This window comes from Nyctibius grandis, chromosome 6 (genome assembly GCF_013368605.1).
Source record: "Nyctibius grandis isolate bNycGra1 chromosome 6, bNycGra1.pri, whole genome shotgun sequence".
NCBI lineage: Eukaryota > Metazoa > Chordata > Aves > Nyctibiiformes > Nyctibiidae > Nyctibius > Nyctibius grandis.
Genome location: NC_090663.1, coordinates 58,751,092 through 58,773,546, shown reverse-complemented (window position 1 = coordinate 58,773,546; position 22,455 = coordinate 58,751,092). Strand labels below are relative to the sequence as shown.

The 22,455-nt window shown below is 45.1% G+C and overlaps 2 protein-coding genes across 9 annotated transcripts in view; both read left to right on the top strand.

The window, feature by feature from the left end:
* The window catches only part of LOC137664821 (alcohol dehydrogenase 1), a 47,776-nt gene extending 34,709 nt beyond the window's left edge, over positions 1–13,067 (top strand). For 3 of the 8 annotated variants that reach the window (XM_068403339.1, XM_068403340.1, XM_068403338.1), the window contains exons 2-9: positions 2,296–2,397; positions 4,653–4,791; positions 6,847–6,934; positions 7,042–7,261; positions 7,964–8,224; positions 8,716–8,851; positions 10,174–10,312; positions 11,795–13,067. In XM_068403339.1, coding sequence (XP_068259440.1) covers positions 2,296–2,397; positions 4,653–4,791; positions 6,847–6,934; positions 7,042–7,261; positions 7,964–8,224; positions 8,716–8,851; positions 10,174–10,312; positions 11,795–11,819 — 1,110 coding nt within the window. In that variant the 3' untranslated portion in view covers positions 11,820–13,067. The remainder of the gene's footprint in view (positions 1–2,295; positions 2,398–4,652; positions 4,792–6,846; positions 6,935–7,041; positions 7,262–7,963; positions 8,225–8,715; positions 8,852–10,173; positions 10,313–11,794) is intronic. The other 5 variants (XM_068403332.1, XM_068403333.1, XM_068403334.1 and 2 more) reach the window with 2 other exon arrangements.
* Positions 13,068–14,957: 1,890 nt separating this feature from the next.
* Positions 14,958–21,826, top strand: LOC137665298 (alcohol dehydrogenase 1-like). The gene is made up of 9 exons (XM_068404171.1): positions 14,958–15,065; positions 17,457–17,558; positions 17,764–17,905; positions 18,236–18,323; positions 18,439–18,658; positions 18,778–19,038; positions 19,352–19,487; positions 20,819–20,957; positions 21,588–21,826. Exons 1-9 carry the CDS (start codon positions 14,958–14,960, stop codon positions 21,610–21,612), a joined length of 1,221 nt encoding a protein of 406 aa, XP_068260272.1. The 3' UTR covers positions 21,613–21,826.
* Positions 21,827–22,455: the final 629 nt, after the last annotated feature.

Below are 22,455 nucleotides of genomic sequence, written 5' to 3'. Positions count from 1 at the left end.
CTGAGAGATGTAAGAGAGGTCGATGGACAGAAGCCCAGAGATGGAAAACGACTGAAGGCATGTACCTTGCTGGAATGTGCCTTTGAAAAGCACCAGGATTGTTTGCTGTTACTGCCAGCTGTCTTTGCTATTCTAAAACCAAAGAAAACAAGAGGGGGAAAAAGAAATGCTCTCTTTACCTCTGACATACTGCCAAGTGCAAAATTAATTGTAGTTCACTTGTAGGTAAATTCACCAAGTTCAGTCCTCCACCCAGCCTTGGACTGAGCGTGGTAAAGGAAGTGTTGTGATGGAACTAACCTGCCTTGTTTTCACTGTGTTTATCTTGGAGTAACGTGAGTTACCGTGCAGTTTATGTGACTGAGCAGCATAATCCTTATGCTCTGTAGAAGGGTGTGTTTCTACACCTACCCTCCCCCTGTTGCAGTAACTTTTAAGGCTGGTAGAACACACAAGCAGAAAAAAACCCTGTCACTCCAGCTTGTGCTTGCCTTAATAGATGAAATGGGCAAGAGTGTGCTGTTGGTGCATCTGTGGGATCCTGTTACAGTCCAGAAAAGTTCACAGGGACTCAACGATCAGAACAATACATAGTTAATCAATATCTAATTGTAGGAGAGGTTTATTTGTTCTCAGCAATCCACAGTTCTTGGCTACCTTTGTTCTTACAAACAGTACACGTGCTTTGCATGTGCAAACTGTGAAATCATTACTGTGCTGTGTGGGATACAGTATAAATACATAAGCCTTTTTTTTTTTAAAGTAAGTTTCCTAGAAAATGTGGCCCTTTAAAATGTGATCTTTGGCCTCACTTGTGAAATTTTAACTAATCATTCTTGCATTTGACACACGAAATGTTAAATTTAGTGCAAACCTTTCCTGAGTCTGTCTTTTTCAAAGCATCGTGCTCATTCCCACTTTGGGTCTGGCTGCTGAAAGTGCACTATTTTATTTCATATGTTTAGTATTTCCTAGTAATTATTTTCTTTGTTACCAGTTAAAAATTTGTTGATAATTAGACATTATTTCTACTTCAAAAGTTTTGATACTAAAAAGGTGCTTTATTTTTTTTCCCTTGAGAACTTTGCAGCACACTGGTGTTAAGTGTCCCAGTCCCAGGGTCCCAGAAAAGTCATGCAGAATACTTATGCATGTGCTAAACTTCTTGCATTATGGACTCGATTTGCCTCCATTTCCCTCTCAAGATAGTGCCACCTGAACGCTTGCAGTCAGTAGGACTTAATAGAGTGACTGAGGACTTAAGAGAGTGTCACCCATAAGGGTGACACAGCAAATCGTATCCCAGGGCCTGGAGTCATTTAAAGCTCTGAGATGGGCAGAGACCACCAAGGAAGAACAGGAATGAATACAGGGACAGAGAGGCCCCACTACCTTTGAATACACTAGGAGTGAGCTTGCAGGGTAGAAACTGGGGCTACCTTCTGTCTGAGAGCCTGGGATGAGGAGTGGACAACGCTCCTCTCCTGAGTGCGTTCTTCTCGGTGACAGATGATCAGAGGAGCCCAGAGGCCCGTCAGCACCTGAACAAAGCCTGCGGAGCTAATGGACAAACTTTAGCCTAAAAAAAAACAAAACAAAAAAATTGTCTTGGGTATCAGGAGTAAACCCCCCCCCCAAGTTAAATGTGTCTTTTGAGAAGCAAGGTACCTTAGCACGGATAATCTTGCACTAAGGGGACTGTTCCTTCTTCAAGATTACCTCTGCATAGTGCTACGTCATTTTACATAGGTGTCGTCTCAGCCATCACCACATGGCTGAACTTGGGCTGTAATAACTTGTTTATAAACTTGTATTAGGCTCTGTATTCCATTTTTAGCAATTCTGTCAGTTCCTGACACAGGCAGTTCTAGGCAGTACAGACTTTATCACAACCTGATATATGGCATTATTTAGTTATCATTATCTCCAAGAAGACACAAATATACACCAGCAATCCAACACGGCAAAAATAATCCTCCAAGCAAGTTAGAGAAGGAGCAATGAGGATGGGTAAGGTATCCAGTTATCCTAGGAGACTACTATACACGTTGCTAAAAACTTTGTATGACAGAAATATGAACAAAGTCAGACATGATCTTGGTGGGGAAAAAATGGGCTTACTGTGCTTTGGTGTTGGCTTTTTTGTTGCATTTTGGGCTTGTTTTTTTTTCCTGTAGTTTTCTGTCTCCTCCCCCAAATACGAGCAGGAGTTTCACATGCAGAAATGTAAGAATCTGACTGTGTGGTGACTTGCAAATCCAAGTGCCATTCCCTTTTTCTTTGCTCTGTTTGCAGGTTATTAAATGCAAAGCAGCAGTACTGTGGGAAGCCAATAAACCATTTTCTATTGAGGAAGTGGAAGTTGCCCCACCAAAAGCACATGAAGTTCGCATAAAGGTACCAAAAATAAAATCTAAATCAACTATTGGGACGTGCATTCTATCTTGTTGTTTATCAGAATTATTTCTATAGATCTTTAGGAACCAGTCAGAAAACATTCACTAGGTGAGTAGTTACTATTCAGTGAGGTCCTGTGGAACATGCTTCAAGTCCTAAATTTGATCATGAGGTTCTTTAAAAAAAAAAAAAAGTTTTCAGGGTTGGGTTTTTTGTTTAGTAAGACACCCGTGCTTCTAATAGGCTGAAAAAAATACAGTACAAGGCAAAAAATCTGAATCTCCCATAGCATGGAGCAAGAACTTCTCTTTTACTTTGAATCTGTGCTAGGAAATAGCTCAGTAGGGCTGGGAGCTTCATTTTTTAACTGGGTATTGAGCATTTGTTACCTTGAGGAAATTTCTCAGTGGAATTCAGCAGCTGTTTTCATTTAGAGCAGTTTCAAGTGTTACACAAGTGAGGAGAACCCTCTCATGGGGTTGACAACTCCATTTATGGTTTAGTGGTGGACTTGGTAGTGTTAGGTTAACGGTTGGACTCGATGATCTTAAAGGTCCTTTCCAACCAAAATGATTCTATGATTCTATGATTTGTCAGAATAAAAGTTGTAAAGACGCACCTGAATGTTTCAAAAGAAATACCTGCAAGAAAAGGCAAAATGTGATATAAAATACTATGTGTAGCCTAATTTTTTGTATATGTAACTTATACATATATTTAAAATATATCACAGAATCAACTAGGTTGGAAGAGACCTCTGGGATCATTGAGTCCAACCTTTCACCTAACACCACTGTGTCAACTACACCATGGCACTAAGTGCCACATCTAGTCTTTTCTTAAACACCTCCAGGGATGGTGACTCCCCCACCTCCCTGGGTAGCCTGTTCCAATGCCTAATAACCCTTTCTGTCAAGAAATTTTTCCTAATGTCTAACCTGAAGCTCCCCTGGCTAGTCCTGTTGCTAGTTGCCTGGGAGAAGAGGCCAACCCCCACCCCGCTACAACCTCCTTTCAAGGTAGTTGTAGAGAACAATAAGGTCTCCCCCTGAGCCTCCTTTCCTCCAGGCTAAACAATCCCAGTTCCCCCAGCCGCTCCTCATAAGACTTGTGCTCTAGACCCTTCACCATCTTTGTTGCCCTCCTCTGGACTCACTCCAGCACCTCAATGTCTTTCTTGAAGTGAGGGGCCCAGAACGGGACACAGTACTCGAGGTGTAGCCTCATCAGTGCCGAGTGCAGAGGGACAATCACTTCCCTAGTCCTGCTGGCCACACTATTCCTGATACACACCAGGGTGCTGTTGGCCCCCTTGGCCACCTGGGCACACTGCTGGCTCATATTCAGCTGGCTCTCCACCAATACCCCCAGGTCCTTTTCCACCAGGCAGCTTTCCAACCACTCTTCCCCAAGCCTGTAGGGCTGTATGGGGTTGTTGTGGCCAAACACAGGCACTTGTAGGACTCAGCACTTGGCCTTGTTGAACTTCATGCCACTGGTCTTGGCCCATCTATCCAACCTGTCCAGATCCCTCTGCAGAGCCTTCCTACCCTCAGGCAGACCAACGCTCACACCCAACTTAGTGTTGTCCATGAGTTTACTGAGGGTGCACTCCATACCCTCATCCAGATCATCAATAAAGATATTAAACAGGACTGGGCCCAGTACTGAGCCCTGGGGAACACATATGAATAATATGTCATAATTATAATGTAATTATATATATTATATCATTGTGTAATACATATTTTATATAACATATCTATTATGATATATTGTAATATAATATAAATATAAGAAATATAAAAAATATATAATATTTCTATGTTTATAAATAATATATGATAGTTAATTTATATTTACATATTTTTGTAATATTTCTATAATATTACAAACTTTTTCTATTTATATATTTATATATAAATATTAGGAATAATTTATTTTATTCTGTCCTTTGTCTATAATTGTATTGCCAGAACATTGGTTCTCCTAGATATCAACGAGACTCCCTATAGAACTCAGCAGTGCATAGCGGACATTCACAAAGGAGCCTTGCTTTGTAGATTAAAGAGTAATACAGACCGTGAAAATCACAAATCACACAACCAAAAGTGTTTTACCTGTAGATTTATTGTGTGCATATGTGATTTTGGAGGGAAGCAAGTGACTTCTCCAAATATATGATATCATTTCACTGCCGCATATGACATGATGTAGTTAAACGCTGAAATATTCTTGTCTTTCCTCTAAATCAGATCATGGCCACGGGGATCTGTCGCTCTGATGACCATGTGGTAACTGGGGGACTGGTTATGCCTTTTCCAATAATCCTTGGGCATGAAGCAGCTGGTGTTGTGGAGAGTGTTGGGGAGGGAGTAACTTCTATCAAACCAGGTATGAAGCAGCACTGAACACAAACCCTGAGCTGAGTTTCCGGACTCCTGTTTAAGTCAAAGATGATTACATGCATGAGTACTTGGATTGCAGAGGAAAATGTTCCAACTTTTGAGTTTTTTCAAGGATACCTTAAACGACACTACATACTGTTTCCATCTTTCTGTGTTCCAAATCTTGATTTATTTTCAGATTTTCTATTCAATTTCTTTTGGTTTTGGCAAAAGCATTTGCAGCTTGCTTTCCACCTACGTAGCGCTTTTCCTGTCATGGGATTAAGAACATCAATTCTGTGCTGTTGGTCACAGGAAATCAGGTATTAGCTGCAAGTTCTTTAAACACAGTTTACACAGCTAATCTCTCTCAAGAATAAGGCAAAGCAAAGCACTAGACAACATGCCAAAGCACGTTCTTCTAATTCTCCTAACAGCTAAATAATCCGTTGATTTCAATAGACCAGAACTTAGGTCTGCGTGTTCAATTACTTCACGTTAAGCGTATCCAAGCATGAGTGGGGTCCCCACCCTGCTGCAGGCTTTGCTTGTGTGCAGCACTGGCACAGGTGAGTCAGCACTGCTCCCTGAGGGCTGGGTTGCTCTGAGGACACTTATCTGGACCAGCTGCTCCTCTTGCTACACTCTTTGAACCACAGTGAGTAGATGAGAAGTCAAAGATCTGTATTTTCCTTTGACTGCTGCAGGATGAGACAGGATTTCTATACACATCTACAGGACCAAACAAATTCTAAATATGACTTAAGTTATTAGGACAAAACATGTAGTGAACAAAATCTGCATAGAAATGCTCAATTTTATGCAGGCAGTTTGTTCCAGTACCTAAGTAGTTCACTTTTAACACCTCCATACTTCCAAGTGTCTTTGTTCGTACTGGCAACAAGTATGAGGTCTGTCCAAAGCAGGTTGGTAGGTATGATAAGAAAAGGTTTTGTTGGAGATTTCTGCTTTAACTCCAAACATGTATATTGCAAATTTCAGTGATGTCTCTAACTGCTTTTTCTCTTACGTCTGGGTTCATAAATCACTCTGTTGTCTAATTCTAGCTGCCATGTGCTTCCAGGTGAGCTGAAACAGCAGGCCTGAACACACACACAAAATCACGTTTCTCAGATGTTGCTTAATTTACACCTTCAGTTTCTAAAACAAGGCTCCAAGACATGCGAAGTTTCTTTAGCAGAACGATTACTAAGCCCATGTCACAGTTCTACATTAACTGAGGGTCAGGGTGGTGAGTGCATTTCATGTTCTGTAGGCATTTTCCATTTTTTAGTGGAAATCAAAGATTTCTTTTGACTTTCAACGTGTCAAGGATTAGCCATGTTTTAGAACTGCCAAATCACAAATTGATCTGTATGAGGGATTATCTGTTTAGAGATTATTAGGGATTTACCATACATTGTTGCTGTGGAAAATGCGTAGCAGTAAAAAATTGCACTGGGAAGCTGGGTACTACTTTGTTAATCATATAATTGTGCTAGAAAATTAGAGATGTAGTCTTAGCTTGTGTGCATCACTGCTTCTCTGACAAATATTTTGCCTACCTTTACTCCAGTGCAACAGTAATAGGACTGCAAATAGGAAAGAGACTCAAGAGGGCTGGCAAATTAATGCTTAATTTCCCATTCTTTGTATGCATAGTTTACAGCCCACTTGGAACTCCAGTCTGCTGTCGTAGTGGATGTCAATTTTTATCCTGTTTCTTTACCTGTGTATTAGTATTTTCCTTTTAAGTGGAAGACGCAATAAACCACTGAATGAGTACTTCAGGAATGTCAGTAGCTAACACAGTTTTATGACATAGCTCAGACTCAGCTCTATGAAAGACACCAGGAATTTTGCATATTGAAATTAGTTGTTCTAACTTTGCCCTAATGATGTCCTTTATAACAGAGAGAGATGGTTTATCTTCCAAGAGCAGCAGGAGGAAGCACTCCTAGTGCACATTTGCCTAGGGATTAAATACATTTGCTTCATGTTTTTACCTGCATGCTTCTTGTTTTCCTTTTTTAATCCTCTGTCATTACTGTTTTATTTCTAGGAGACAAGGTTATTCCACTCTTTGTTCCACAGTGTGGGGAGTGCAACAGTTGCTTAAGCACCAAGGGTAATCTGTGCAGTAAAAATGAGTAAGTTTCTCTGGGTTACCTACAACCCTTGTTTGATTTTTATTTATACAAAACTGATCACATTCAGCAAATCTCACTTGCCATTATTTTGGTTGTCTTTCAAACAGCCTTAGTTCAGGTGCTGGATTAATGCCTGATGGCACCACTAGATTCACCTGTAAAGGAAAAGCAATTCACCATTTTATGGGTACAAGTACCTTCACTGAATACACAGTAGTGCACGAATCTGCTGTAGCCAGAATTGATTCTGCTGCTCCCCTGGAAAAAGTTTGTCTAATTGGCTGTGGATTTTCAACTGGTTATGGGGCTGCTGTGCAGACTGCTAAGGTAAGTATTGTGGGGGGTGTTTCTGGTACCTCATGGGGTCTGTTCAGGATTGTGTGGCCTGCAAGCAGGTCGTCAGCATGGCAGCCAGGAGGTAGAGACTCTGTTGAGTTTGGGGTGGAAGGAAGATACTAGTTCTTTGCCTACTTCAGTTTCTCTGTCTCTAAGGTACTCAGAAGTCTTCAATTCAAAATCCAATAAAAATACTTACTACTGTCTATTACGTTTTTCTCTCATAGCTTTATCACCCCTAGAAAAATGTTACAACAGAGTGGATTTGTTTTATTGTAACTTAAGTCTAGGAATACGTGGAAGCCTAGAAATGGAACACTCATAATTTGTAGCAATACATGAATGTGACTTTTACAGCTGGCACTGTCTCCAGTGGAGTGACACTACAGCTCTTAACACCACTGGAATATAAAGCGTCATAAAAAAAAATGTGTCTCTAAACCTGAAGCTGGGACATGTAATGAAAACCTGGTCTCAGAAATGTATTTTAGGGACAATTCATCTTAGTCACGTGTAGGATCATAAGAGTAAAGCTGGCTACTGCACTAGTCGGTATGCATGTGCAAATTCATTCTCAGCAGGTAATCTCTAAATTACAAGAAGCGGCTTAAGTGACAATATGTTGATAATAAGAAAATGCATTGTTCTTTACCTAGACTGTAACAGTATGATATGTTTATGTGGTTATTATAGGTGGAACCAGGCTCCACCTGTGCCGTCTTTGGCCTCGGAGGAGTTGGCCTCTCTGTTGTCATGGGCTGCAAGGCGGCTGGAGCTTCCCGCATCATTGCCGTTGATATCAACAGTGACAAGTTTGCCAAGGCCAAGGAGCTGGGAGCCACAGACTGCGTCAACCCTAAAGATTTCAAGAAGCCTATTCATGAAGTGTTGATTGAAATGACCACCCATGGTGTAGACTACTCCTTTGAGGTCATCGGCCATACTGAAACCATGGTATGCAACCAAAAGATGTGGTCCAATGAGGCATTAGCTTGTTAGCTCTCTCTTTGTTACCCACTAAGCACCAAGGATGAGGAGCTGAGAGCCACTGGCAAAGTGTCAAGCTAACTTCAAACCTGTTAAGTCCAGCTATCTGCCACTGAGATGCACGGACAGAAGCACGCTCAAAGACCTAGGAAAGGGAACTTAAGTGTCGTCCCGTGGCCTAACCAGGGTGGCTAAATTTCACATAGCCCACTATCTGTTTTCCAACAGTGGCTTATCACTACTGACTAAGACAAAATGGGGAAGGAGAACAAAGCTAGGACATACCTAACCCATGACAGCAGATACAGTGGTGTCAGCAGATACAATGGAAATTGTTTGATGTGGTTTCAGTTACAAAAAATGAACTGCAAGCTGAGAGGAGGAGAAGGAATTCACACTTTTGTGCCCCAGTGGCACATCTTGCATGACTCTGAGGTGTCCCTCTGTTTCAAATGCAGGCTGCAGCCTTGGCCTGTTGCCAATACAACTACGGAGTCAGTGTGATTGTGGGAGTGCCCCCTGCGGCACAGAAGATCAGTTTTGACCCCATGCTCCTCTTCACTGGTCGCACCTGGAAAGGGTCCGTCTTTGGAGGTAAGGACTCGGAAAGATGTGATTTAGCTGGCTTGGGAAACTTGTAACTCGCCTTGAATGAAATGGGATATCTCTAAATTCATTGCTTAGGTTGTCCTGTTGGAAGTCGTATTGTTTTACTGACAAAGGAGTACAAAGGGAATTAATTATGGGAACTGTTAGTTAATGGCAAGAGAAGGACAGAGAAAAACAGAGAGGGAGGAAGGGAGGGGGGAAGAAGGGGGAGAGAACATGAGGCAGAGAAAGAGAAAGGAAGAGATAAAAAGACAAAAAAATGGGGAAAAATAGGAGAAAAAATAAGAGGGTAAAATGAGAAAAAAGAAAAGGAGAGAGAAAGAATGGCAGAAGAAGAAAGACGAGGGGAGAGAGGAGAAGAGATAAAAATAGAGAAGAGAAAAAGAGGGAAAAAGAAAAGCAGAAAGATAAGAGAAAAGGACAAAGGGAGAAAACGAGAAAATGAGGAAAAGATAAGGGGGAAGGGGGGTGGGAAGAGCAAGAGCAAAAAGGAGAATGAGAGGGATAGAAAGACAGAAAGAAAGGGAAAGAAAAGGAGCAGGAAAGATGAAGAGTCAGGACCCTAAAGGACATCAGTGGTCAGACCCATCTGATTTCCACATAGGTCAGACCCCCAGCTCAGCCCTTTGCCAGCTGCTCTCAGTCCCTTCCAGTTCTTTTTCTTTTTTGAGCTCCCTCAGCAGAGTCCCACACTCAGCAAGCCCTGGCTTGCTCAGCACAAAGCTGAAGGCCACACAAAACTTGTTTCCAGCAACAGGTTTGCTCACTCACAACCAGTTCCTCTCATGTATTCAGTAGACACCTGAATAAAACAGCAGAGACAAATTAGGTTCCTCTGGAAGGGCATCCTACTATTTGAGACAGCTTTATCTAGTACCGCTTGTCAGAAAAAAAGACATATCCACCCTTGCCCCCCCCAATTCTGACCAGGCAATGAAGTTTCCAGTTACCAACATGGTTGTCAACACTCTGGCTTTTGTATGATGTGTGATTTAGTGGGCAATGTATCAACAGACAAGTTGAAACAGTATGTAATGTGGGGGAAAGTTTGGATTCTGTAAAGATTCAGATTTTTACTGGTCTTCTACCAGTAAAGCACTCACTGGGTTTGTCATATGTAGAATAGCTGCACTTCACCCCATGTTTCTTGCTGGCACTCTGTGTTACAAAGATAAAGACATGCTGCAACATTTCATCTTGCTATTCTGCTATAGAAAGTTTATCTAAAAATTTAAGCTGCCATGAGTTTGATCTATTTTCACAAGCTTTTAATGTTTCATTATCCATTGTCTGTGGGTTTTTTTCAGGCTGGAAGAGTAAAGATTCAGTCCCTAAACTGGTTGCTGACTACATGAAGAAAAAATTTGTTCTGGATCCATTAATAACTCACACCCTTCCTTTCACTAAAATCAATGAAGGATTTGATCTGCTAAGGACAGGGAAAAGGTAAGCATTGTTTAATTGTAAAGGTTCTATATAAATAAGCTAAAGGAGCTGAACGGTAACACAGGGTATGACTTCACAGCAGAGAATGGGGAAGGCAACCCACTATGCCCCTTAATCTTGCCCAGTGTGTGTCCATGGGTTGCAACTGTAGTAATAAAGCCAGCAAAGCTTTAGCTTTTGAAATGCAGTGGGCCCTGTCTTTCCTTGCGGAGGAACTTTCAGATTCTAGTTTGAGCAAAGACTCTAGGTGACAGAGGGAGAAAAGAGCACGCAAATGAGGAAGTCTCTGTCCACTACCCATTGGAAAAGAGCACACAACCAAGGGAGCCTGGGAATGCCAAGCTGTGGGGTGCCAGGGGTTAGCTACATCGCATTCCAAGAAACAGTTTAGGATGAGGAGCAGGAACACAGAAACAGCCTACATTTACTGGAAGAGCAACTCAGCATTCCTCTTGTGAGTTAGGGAACAGAGTCCCAGTGCAATTAGTCCTAAAGTCACTGGGTAGTTTACCTTGGACTTCAGAGCTTTTAAAAAAATGAAGGTACTTGGTGTATATATATACATTGCAAACTCAGAATTTAGCTCTCGTGCATTCCTCAAATATTGTGAGAGTTCAGCTCAGCCTCTGATTTCATAGGGTGTTGAAATCAGAATATTCTTTGCCAAAGACATTTGACAAGATTCACCATGGGAATAATTGAAAATTCTCCTTGGCAGAAGTGGGAAATACATTTGTATATCTTAGTACGTGTGGGGACTACCCTTTTTGAAAGTTCTAGCTGTTTATAACTTACTTACACAGTCTGGAGAAATACATTCATGTTTCCTTTTCATTGTCATTTGCTAGCAGTTATTTTAGGTGTTACTTGCTCTAAATATAAAAAACGTGTAACAGAAGAATTTAGCCCCTGAGGTTTGTTCTCAGGTTCTAACTATGCAGCACACACTTCATTTTTTGACTGTCCTTATTTCAGATGTGCTGTAAATGTTAGTTCTAGATTTTAGTGTAACAAACGGGAAAGTAGTGAGGACAGAGACACCATCAGCTTTGCTAAAATACTGACAGTCAATGTGAAGACAGAGGCATGTTGCAGCTGACCATTTTTATGAAGTGCAACAGTTCAGTGTTTTAGCCTGGAATAAGCTGTACCATACAGAGGTTACCCTCAGAGCCATTTGTAACTGGAAAGATGCGTCTCAGCCCCCCTCCAAGGACTTTCCAGGCTGTATTTGGTGATTAATTGCCAAGAGCCCTGGGCTTCATGAGTGAAGGCTTTGCAGTCTTGCATGAATTTTGTTCTGTGCATCTGCAGCAAGGTTTGCACATCTGTCATCTGTCTGCAAGCTGGGGCTGGGGCGGGCGAGGAGGGAGTGCCCTGAGTGACAGCAATAGCCAAGATTTTCAGAGAAAACAGCCGTGTCTTGCTGATGTCAGCCCAGGGGCTTTTCTACAGTCACTAACTTGTCATTTTGTATTGCAGTATTCGCAGTGTCCTGGTGTTTTAGGATTCCCAATTGTTAAGCAGCAGATGGCTCAGCACCAGTACAAACTTCATTATCCTCCAATACAGCTGATCTGACATACAAACCAAGGCATTTCTGAAAGGTCTACCACCACCACCCTTGAATAAAAGGATCAAGCTCAAACCCCAGACTTCAAGCACAGCATTTATAAATGAAATAATCTTTTCGCTCTTACCTCTTTCTCCTGATTCTTGCTTTAAATCCTCTGTATTGTACTGAAATTTTCTTATAATAGCCAGTTAAGAATTACAGGACTTGCTGCTGTCACAGGTGTTATGAAAGGTTTGGATTTTTTTTAAAATGGCTTTTAATATGCAATCTTTTAATAAAAGAAAGATGAAGGAAACTGGTTCTTTGGGCCTTCATAACACTGCAAGCTTAACAGATTTGTGCTTGCAGCTCAGCACAGTAAAACTCCAGGTCAGAACTATGTATCCATCCTGAATGATTTTAGCATTCCATTACCTGATAGGCAAGGCAATTACTGCAGCGATTAAAATTTATGGTGACCTTGTGTTTGAATTAGTAATTTGAGTAAATGATATTTAAGTAAGTAAATCATAGACTTAGGTACTGGAGAATGTCTCACCACTGGATATTTACCAAATTAACACTTCCAAGTGTTTTATATAAAACTGCTGTGGTGGTGTTCTGTGTTGTGGTTTGTGGTTTTTTTTAAGCTTTGTACCTCTTTCTTGGGGATGTTTTAGTTGTTTTATCAGTATGGTTTTAGATCTTTGGCCAATTTACACAAGTGCATCTGATGCTTGGGAAACTGTGAAGAAATATGAATGTGCATCGAGTATTGTTATTTGTTTCAATTAAATAAAGGGGAGGTTTCTTAACCTTCAAGTATGAATACAGAGTAAATGGGAAGAAACACGTGACTGGTAACAGTTTACAAGAAATCAACCATAAAGCATCTTACTGCTTTCTGCGTTTGTAACGTGGAAGCAGGAACAGAGGCTATTTCTCTGTCGGCAAACATGGGCAACATTGACTTCTCTTTTGAAAGTACTAATCAGAGCTCGCAGGCACTTGCGTGCATGGTAGCTGGATAGAAGAGCCTGTGAAGTAAGAGGACTGTGTGCTAATGGTGACTTGTTTGTGTCAGCAGAAAGTGTCCTTGAGCGGCCCACCTGGGTTAATGATTTGAGGATAAGTTTACCAAGAGATTAGACTTTAACAGAAGAAGATCCTTAAACACGTGTGTGTATAATAAACTTAGTTTACACCTCAGTTAAGACCCAAACTTCAGTTATTTGTTTCTGTGGGGTTACCTGTGCAGTCAGGGCTGAAGATTTTTTCTGGACCATAAAATAATTCTTTTCAGGTGCAGTTCAGTTGAAGACTTTAAATCTCTTTTAAGGCAGGTTGTGTGTGAACCAACAGTGTGAACTGGATCACTATTCAAAATAGAAGGAGAGGGGGTTTAATTCTGCTTAACTGATCTTATCTGTAGTAACAGGGATTCGGCAGAAACAAGAGCATAATAATATCTCAGTTCTGAGAGTATTCTAACAAAATGTTTTCTGTGAAGGCCAAGCTAGTTTGTTGTGCCAGCTAAGGTATGTTTAACTCAATGACTTAGAAGCTAAAGGTGGCCTGTTTAAACCTAGCTTGTGAGAACAAACAGAAAGAGTACGGAGAGGTAAAGTGTCCTCTGTATGCCAGGTAACATGTTTTGTGCAAGGCATTGTCTATTGCATGAGGGGTAGAGAATAGAACAGCAGTCTTCACAGTAGAAGAAGAAGAAAAAAAAAATAGAGCTAGGGAATAAAGCACAACGAACCTCCTCACTTCTGTCCTCTTCAGGATTATGCAAAGCCCATTTCTGTTATTGTAATCTGCCAAACATAGTAAACACCTGCTGTTAGTATCTTTATTAGGACAGTTGCTGGGATCCAAAACAATAAACCCATGACATCATTCTTCTTAAGAGACATTTTATAAGGCAGCAATTTAGTTCTGTCTTCACATGGAGGAAGGAAGTGGCTTCTGACTCTGGGGGATGACAAGAAGTTCATACTGTCCTAGAGTATTTCTCCCTGCAGATGCCCATCCACACTCAGCTAAAGATTAATTTGTTTGTGTGATTGTGCAGCTCTGGACAGCATGTTTCTGACAGACCTTCCCGATGGCTCTCTGACTCTGTGGTACTCCGGGTGGGTTCAGGACCACACACAGCAGCTCTATCTGAGCCTCTGTTTAGGAGCTTTCCTGTGAACGAGCAGGGTCCACACTCCCTATTGGAGCACAGTCTGCCCATTAGCACATGAGGACACTGTGAAAAATCCAGTAAGTTCCCAAGAGACAAACTCTTTGTGTGAGAAAGTACAAACGGTGTTTCCTCAGATATTAAACTGGGCCAGTGTTTATTGACCATCACTTGGCTTCGCGTACAGCTGAGCACTCCCGAGTTTCTGCCCTTCCACCACATCCCACCCACCGAGCAAGTCCCCCCAGGAAACAGCACAAGACAGTTGTATAGCTCTAGCAGCACATGCTCCAGTGTGCAGAGACACAAGCTGTGCAGCTCTGTTTTAGGTTATTGTAAGATCACCCTCCTTGACAGTGCATCAAAGGCAAATGATCATTCCCACACAGCATAATCCTCTCTGTTGCTTCCAGGTTATCAGATGGAGAGCATGGATCCCAGTAATAAAAACCACTGTGCTGCACAGGTAACTGGGAGGTGACAGGCCAATGTTTTGTTCAAGTGCTGTCACACCTTCAGCTGCTGAGGACAAGTGAAACAAATTTTTCTCTTGCAAGATACCCAAATCATACCACAAGTCATGATAGACTGATTTTTTTTTTTTAAATGCAGCAGGCAGAGCAGGCCAAATATTGAAAACCTTGAAAATTCATTCTAAAAATCCTTATTCCTGGGAAATTATACATCACCAGCACTCACAGTCTGATGGAGGCTACCAAAGGTGCACAAAGAAAGGTACGAAAAAGTAGAAATTTCCTGGGAAAAACTGCTAAAGGTCCCTCTGCACCTGAAATACAGATCAAAATGATCCACAAGTGCATGGCCACTCTAGTGCCAGGTGCTCAGCTCCATGACAGATGCACCTGGCCATCATTATCATGCAGATGTTGGGCTTGACCAACATGGCTGAGGAAGAGGCTGCCCAGCAGCACTTCCATGCGGCTGGAGCCACTGTCACACTGCAGGGCCACCATGCCCCAGGCAAGAGCTCAGCCAGCTGCTGGGGCATGGTAATGTTGCTGGTCAGCATCAGTGAAGCTGGAGACAGGTTCAGGGGATTTTGGAGCTGCGGGTTCAGCCTGCCAGCAGCAGTTGCTGCTGCTGATCCCCCCCCCACCTCGCCCCATGAAACAGGGCTGTGACGTGGTAGCAAGTGCCAACACAAACCTCTCCAGGCAGTCCCTTGAACACATAAATCTGGGGCTGGCGTCTTCCCAAGTGCAAAAGGAGTTCCCAAACCTGAGGGTCATGCATGGGGTGCTCATCTTAGCCTGGTCCTCCAACAAGGTCTCGCTCACCCAATCTCCTATAAATCACCTTGCCCAATACCTCAGCAGAAACAGATCTCTGAGAACCAGGAAAGCCTGGGTGAGTGAACCCCTCCTCGCAAACCTGCATACACACATGTGAAACAAATGTGTCCTTGAAAAACCCCCTTCCTGACACATTCTCCCCTTGCTACCCAGGTGAAAATAGCTGCAATACCACAGACAGTTAAGCTTCGCTCCAAAAGGGCATGCGTGTTAGTCCACCACACCGTGCTTTCACTGCCTATTTTTCTTTTATTAATTTTTAATCCTTTTACAAATACCTTGGGGTGAACTGCTGCCAGGTCAAACGCTACCCCTTGGCAACAAGGGGACCCTGAGGAAGCCCAAGCAGTGCCATGAATCTCCTCCCTCCACACCTGCCAGAAGCAATCAGAGGAAAAAAAATCTCTCTGTACCTTTCAGGCAGGGAGGGCAGGGCATGGCCCGAAGGCAGAGCCACCGATAAAAGCCTCCCCAGAGGACTTCTGCCCGCTATCCATCTCCCTGCCGCTATCCCGCTCCTCCGCTCAACGCTCGCTGTGCTCCTCAGCGTCCAGCACCAGACACAGGTTAACCACCGCTCCGCGCTCTCCGGCCACGGTCCCACGCCAGGACTCCCTCCGCGCTCCCTGCCTCCCCTTTCACCTGCGGCCGGCGGCTGCCCCGGAGGGCTCCGGCTCCACGGCCGTGACATTTCTCAACAAGGGGCTTCGGCCAGACGGGCGGCAGCTTCCCCCCAGCCTGCTGCAGTGACGGCAGCGGCTCTGCTGAGACCACATGGCCACTTCTGGAAAAGTAAGGACAATGTGTTTCCCGTCTTCGTTTCCGAGGTGCCCTGCGCTTGGGGCAATATTCTGCAAATGGCTCAGCCTGCGCCCCTCTACTGCGCGCCCTCTTGCCTCTGGCCTTACTCCCCCTACGCACCCAAACCCCTTTGACTTACGTGAGCTTCTGCTGTCATACAACCGCATGTGCGGGTACCTGCGTTAGGTAGAGCCTTCCTCTCCTGTCCTGCCCAGCAGCTCAGGAATGAAAATACTGAATCGTACCGCTTGGAAAAACACCCTCCTTCTCAGCCCCGCTCTGCGCTCCCGCTTTGGCAGGGAAACAGCTCTTCAGAGGTGCCATCTTGCAGCCGCTCATCTCCTGCATTCAACCTTGTCCCTGGCAATACCCTTTTCAAGCTGCAAGCTGAATTTTGCTGATGTCAAACCAGCTTTGGGGTGGCTGGTTTGGGAGATGCCACACACAAATCATCCCTTTGGCGAGGGGAAAAAAAAAAAATATCCAGTTTCCAGCCAGACGGGAACTGTTCCTTAACCCCTTAACCCCTCTTAGGTACCTTCAGCCCAGTGTCTTACAAGACCAACAGCAAAGCTCTTAACAGGCATTTCCACCACTACCAAAAGTGCTGTCCTTCCACCCTGAAGATACAGAAGAGCATGTGTTGCTGCCAAATCTGCCCAGTACACCAGAGACTCTTCCCTTCAGGGACCTTCTCCATGTCACCTACCAAACATCAGCTTAGAACTTACTTGGTACTCGCGCAGCAAACAGGAGAAGGGCCAGAGCCATCTTCACCTTCCTCTTAGCACAGACTAGCCAAAGGCCAGGCAGGGTATCAGCATGGTGTGCTGTTGGGAGGATAACCCCCACAGCAGGGCCTGCAGCCTCTCGTGTGCTGCAGCAGCTCGGCCCTGTGGCCCTGGGGTCACCCCCAGAGCCCTATCCTGCAGATACAAGGCAGGTGGGTTTTCCAGGTCCATGGTCCCAGGGAAAACACAAGCCTTACCCTCTATGGATGGGTCACTTCATCTTTGCATTTCACACTGTGCCAGTGTTTATTGAACATCACTTGGTTTCGCGTACAGCTGAGCAGTCCCGTGTTTCTGCTCTCCCACCACATCCCACCCACCCAGCCAAGGCCCCCAGGAAACAGCACAGGACAGCTGTGTGGCTCCAGCAGCGCATGCTCCAGTGTGCAGAGACATGCTGTGCAGTTCTGTTTTAGGTGACTGCAGGATGATCGTCCCCGACTGTGTGCCAAAGGCAAACATTCCCATGCAGCATAATCCTCTCTGTTGCTTCCAGGTTATCAGATGCAGAGCTGCTGTTGCCTGGGCCACAGGCAAACCGCTCTCTCTTGAGGAGGTGGAGGTTGCACCTCCAAAGGCAGGTGAAGTTCGTATCAAGGTAAAAACACTTTTCACTATTTTTTTCTACCTTGTGGGAATTGCTCTTCTTATGGCTATACCTTGAATATACCTGTCAGGGATCTGTGTCCACCAATAGGCTTTAACTTTCCGAGAAGCCCTGTGAAAAATCCTTCCACAAATTGAGTTAAACAGAGGCCAGACCATTTCTAAAGCTTATCATCTACCCTTTCCTCTCCAAACAGATCGTGGCCACGGGCATCTGTCGCACAGATGACCATATTTTGGAAGGTAGCTTTCCTGATGTGGATTTCCCAGTTATCCCAGGCCACGAAGGAGCTGGGATTGTGGAAAGCCTTGGAGAAGGAGTGACCTCTGTGAAACCAGGTAAGACACACACACACACAAACACACGCCGAGGAGTCAGCTCTCAAAGCGGATGAGGCTGCTCAGAGCTCAGAAATTCCACCCTCCTGCTCCTCCATCAGTAGCTCATAACCTGAGTGCACACTTACGGCACTAGACTGTCACATACACTTCCCTGGTCTATCCCCCATGCACACGAGAGGGGCTCCGGGCATTTCCTCCTGACAGAAAAAACAGAGGGTTCGTGGTAGGATGCTGCCATCAGAAAGATCAGCAGAGGCGCTCCAACAGGCAGCACCCTCAGCGCCTGCCCAGAGAGAGGCACCTAACATGGGATGTGTGTTATTCCAGGTGAAAAAGTCATCCTCGTTTCCCTTCCTCATTGTGGGGAATGCAGCTTCTGCCTGAATCCCGAATCCAACTACTGCCTGAAGTCCCAGTGAGTTTGCTTCACCTTCCCCTACACCTAAATGGGGTTGGCTGTCTCTCAACAAGTCTGACACCGCCACGGGTGCTTTACTTGATGAAAAACAAATGCTTGCGCCTCCCAACAGCTTATCCGAACCACAAAATCTGCTGCCTGACAAGACCAGCCGGTTCACCTGCAAAGGGAAGCAGATCCACCACTTCCTGTGGGTCAGCACCTTTTCAGAATACACCGTGATCCCGGAGTACGCCGTTGCCAAGATAGATGCTGCTGCACCTCTGGACAAAGTCTGCTTGCTCGGCTGTGGGTTTTCCACAGGCTATGGGGCTGCCATCAATGCCGCCAAGGTTGGTATTCAGGCGTGTCAAGCACAAGCACCGCATGGCCGCCCTCACACCCTCACCAACCCTGTGCAACAGAAACCTCCTCTTCATGCTGGAGACTCACAGGGCCTCATCTTGTGCAGGTAAAACCAGGCTCCACCTGCGCCATCTTCGGCCTCGGAGGAGTTGGCCTCTCTGTTGTCATTGGCTGCAAGGTGGCTGGAGCTTCCCGCATCATTGCCATTGATATCAACAAGGACAAGTTTGCCAAGGCCAAGGAGCTGGGAGCCACTGACTGCCTCAATCCTCGAGACTTCAAGAAGCCCATCCAGGAGGTAGTCACTGAGATGACCGGCCATGGTGTGGACTACTCCTTTGAGGCCATCGGGCTTGCGGATACCATGGTAGGTGGCATTTCAGCACGTGTCCTCACTCCCAGCTCATTCACAGGCTCCTGCCAGGGCAAAATTCACCCCGGTGGGCAGTTCCTTGCCTGCTGCCTGCACGGCCGGGCACACCTTTGCTCAGAAAGGCAGTTATTGGCTTCGGGACAAAACGATGCACAAGTTTCAAAACAGGCCCTGAGCTCTCCATGTCTGCTGCACAAGGGAGTCTGTGTTTTCAGATTGCCAAGGAGGGGCAGATGGCTGCACAGAAAGAATGCTTTTCTGACAAACTCACCAGCGCATTCTCTCATTCACCTGCCTGTCCGATCAGATTGCTGCCCTGGCTTCCTGCAATATGAACACTGGCGTCTGCGTGATGGTTGGGTTAGCAGATTCTGGTTCACTGATTTCCATCGATCCTATGCTTCTGCTGTCTGGGCGTACATGGAAGGGGACTCTGCTCGGAGGTATGAAACTTAGGAAAGCATTTTAGACATTTCCGTCTTTTTCTTTCATGGTAGTTTCCAAATTATAGAATCACAGAATGGTTTGGGTCGGAAGAGACCTTTGAAGATCATCTAGTCAAACCCTTCTGCTGTGCACAGGGACATCTTGCACTAGAACAGGCTGCTCAAAGACTCGTCCAACCTGAACTTGAGCACTTCCAATGATGGTGCATCCACAACTTCTCTGTGCAACCTGCTCCAGTGTCTCACCACTCTCATCGTGAAAAATTCTCTCCTTATGTCCAATCCAAATCTACCCTCTTTCAGTTTAAAAACATTGCCCCTTGTCCTGTCACTACAGGCCTTTGTAAAAAGTCTCTCTCCATTTTTCTTATAAGCCCCCTTTAAACATTGTGAGGCCGTAATAAGGTCTCCCTGGAGCCTTCTCTTCTCCAGGCTGAACAATCCCAACTCTCTCAGCCTGTCCTCATAGGAGAGGTATTAGCCCTTTCACCATTTTCATGGCCCTCCTCTGGACCCGCTCTAAGAGGTCCATGTCTTTCTGTCACTGTATAGATAGATAGGCATGAAACATGCTAATAAACCAGTAACTATTTCATACAGTTCAACACACACAACTGTCTATGCTAACTAGAGACTAAAACAAGGACAAAACCACTCTCCTCTCAAGGAGACAAAAATTTCTCACAAGATAATGGCATCAGTACTGGTCGCTCAGTCCTGACCCTACAATAGGTGTAGGAAGATCATAAATGTCCCGTGAAAGCAATTCCTTGTTGCCCCACTAACACCTTCCTTTTGCACCTTGCTCTCTCCTTCCACTACCGGACTCTTCTTCCCTCTCCCACACTCTGACTTTCTTTCATCTTTGCCCCTCCGTCACACATGTACTCACTGCCTGGCCTTTCTGGGGTGGCCACTCTCACACACACTCATCTTGACCCCCAGCAATTGATCTCAGCTTGCATTTCACTGCAATGTAAGTGCTTCTGTCTTATGCCAGAGCATGGGCTGGTGCACCTCAAGGATCTTCTCACTCCCTCCAGCTATACTCCCAGATCAAAGAAGGGACCCTCTCACATTTTAGCCCCACCCTATTAATTTTGATGCATTCCAAGAAGCAGCTATTGTGCATTACAAGGTCATAACCTCAAGTATATTTTACAGGTAAGCATAGCCTGGTAGAAGGGACAAGTCCCTGGTCAGCTCTAATATTCTGCTCAAAGGAGAGATGTTACACTGTTGGCACCAGCAGCAAGATCTACAAACATTACCTTACCGAAACAGCATTTCTCCAACTATTCACTGCAGGTGCTTTCTCCCATCTCTAGGTTGGAAGATGAGAGACTGTATCCCAAAATTAGTTTCCAGCTATTTGGAGAAGAAATTCAACTCAGACTTGCTGATCACGCACACGCTGCCCATCACTAAAGTGAACGAGGGATTTGAGTTGTTACGTGCAGGAAAGAGGTGAGATCCTGACTAGCAGGAGCGAGGGACAGCAAGCGCCACCTCCACCTAAAATTCAAACAGCCCCAACACTCCGGCAGGCAGAGCACGCAATACTGCCTTCTCAAAAAGCACCTGAGCCTTTTGAGGAAACAGGGACAAGAGACATATGTCAGGAGGATCTGCCATAACCCTGAGGGAAGAGCCCACGCTCAGCACGGGGAGCCCTCCTGCTCATGGTTCAGCTCAGCAGAGATCCCACAGCCCTGGCACTGCACTGAAGCCAGCACAGGCCCTCAGACACCACATCTCAGGGCACTGTTTGAAAGCACAGGACAGGCGATGGAGAACAAGGAGTAAGGGGCAGCCTTGGTGACAACAGCATAAAAGCCAGAGGAAGGAAGAACATATCCTTACAGCAGCAGCACCAGAGCTTTGGGGAGGGACAAGGTGCCTTAGATCCTGAGGGCTTCCCTTCAGCAGGGTTTTGAAGGCTGCCCCATTGCTGCACATCTCATGCAGCTGCGTTAGGAAGAGGCTGGGTGAGAAAGAAGCCAGACAGTCCTCAGGCACACCTGCCACCCTGCTGCTTGCTCCTGAACCCTCCCAGCCACAGCACCTCTAACTCCTCCCTTCCTTTCCTCTTTTCAGCATTCGCACTGTCCTGCTCTTCTGAAGGACACAGCCACGGGAGGACAAGCGGAGGGACCAGCGCAGCAGACCACTGCCCTTCTTGCCCAGCACCTCACTTTGTGGGGCACAAGGAGACAAGAACGAGGGACTCGCCGACGCTGGTGCAGCTGCCAGGGCTCCTGTGCCCGGACGAGACCCAGAAGGATGCCTCTCCCGAAAAAACGCTTTTACCAATAAAGGGTTTCAGTCAAACTCGCCCCATGCTGTGCACTCAATCAACAGGGGTCCCGTGGGGCAGGAGGGCTCTTCCTCATACCATGGGCCCTTCCATCACACCCCTTGTCTCAGCAGCCAGCAGCTGCCTCTGCCCTCTCCACTGCTGCTGCTTCCCACCTTCACCCCCTCAAACACTTACACCCACGTGTCTCTGCCCCCATCTCAGCTGGGTGAATGCTGCAACCCCAACCAAAGGCTGCCAGGAAAGCCACAGCTGCTGCTCTGCTGTTCTCTGGTCTCACTCACAGGACCACAATGTGTTTTGCTACATGAGGTTATCCTCAGGTAAAACCTGTCACGCCAGCACCTTTCACTTAAACATGAGGTTTTCTTATCACATTGTTTTGTCCTGTGCTCTCCTAATTTTTTCTTCTTCAATGCACATTTGTTCTCTTTAGATCCTCTGGCCTCCTGAGCTCAATCTGGTGGCTTTTCTCCTGATCTAGTTTTGACCTTGGTAACGACCTCAGAGAAATTTACAGATTGGAATCAGGAAGAGAAATTCCAAGTGCATTTATGTCCCACAATATGTATATGTGGGTGCTAGAGGTACTATACCTAGGCTTTCAGAAAGGAAAAAGCCAAATTCCTCCTTACATTGCAGGAGTGC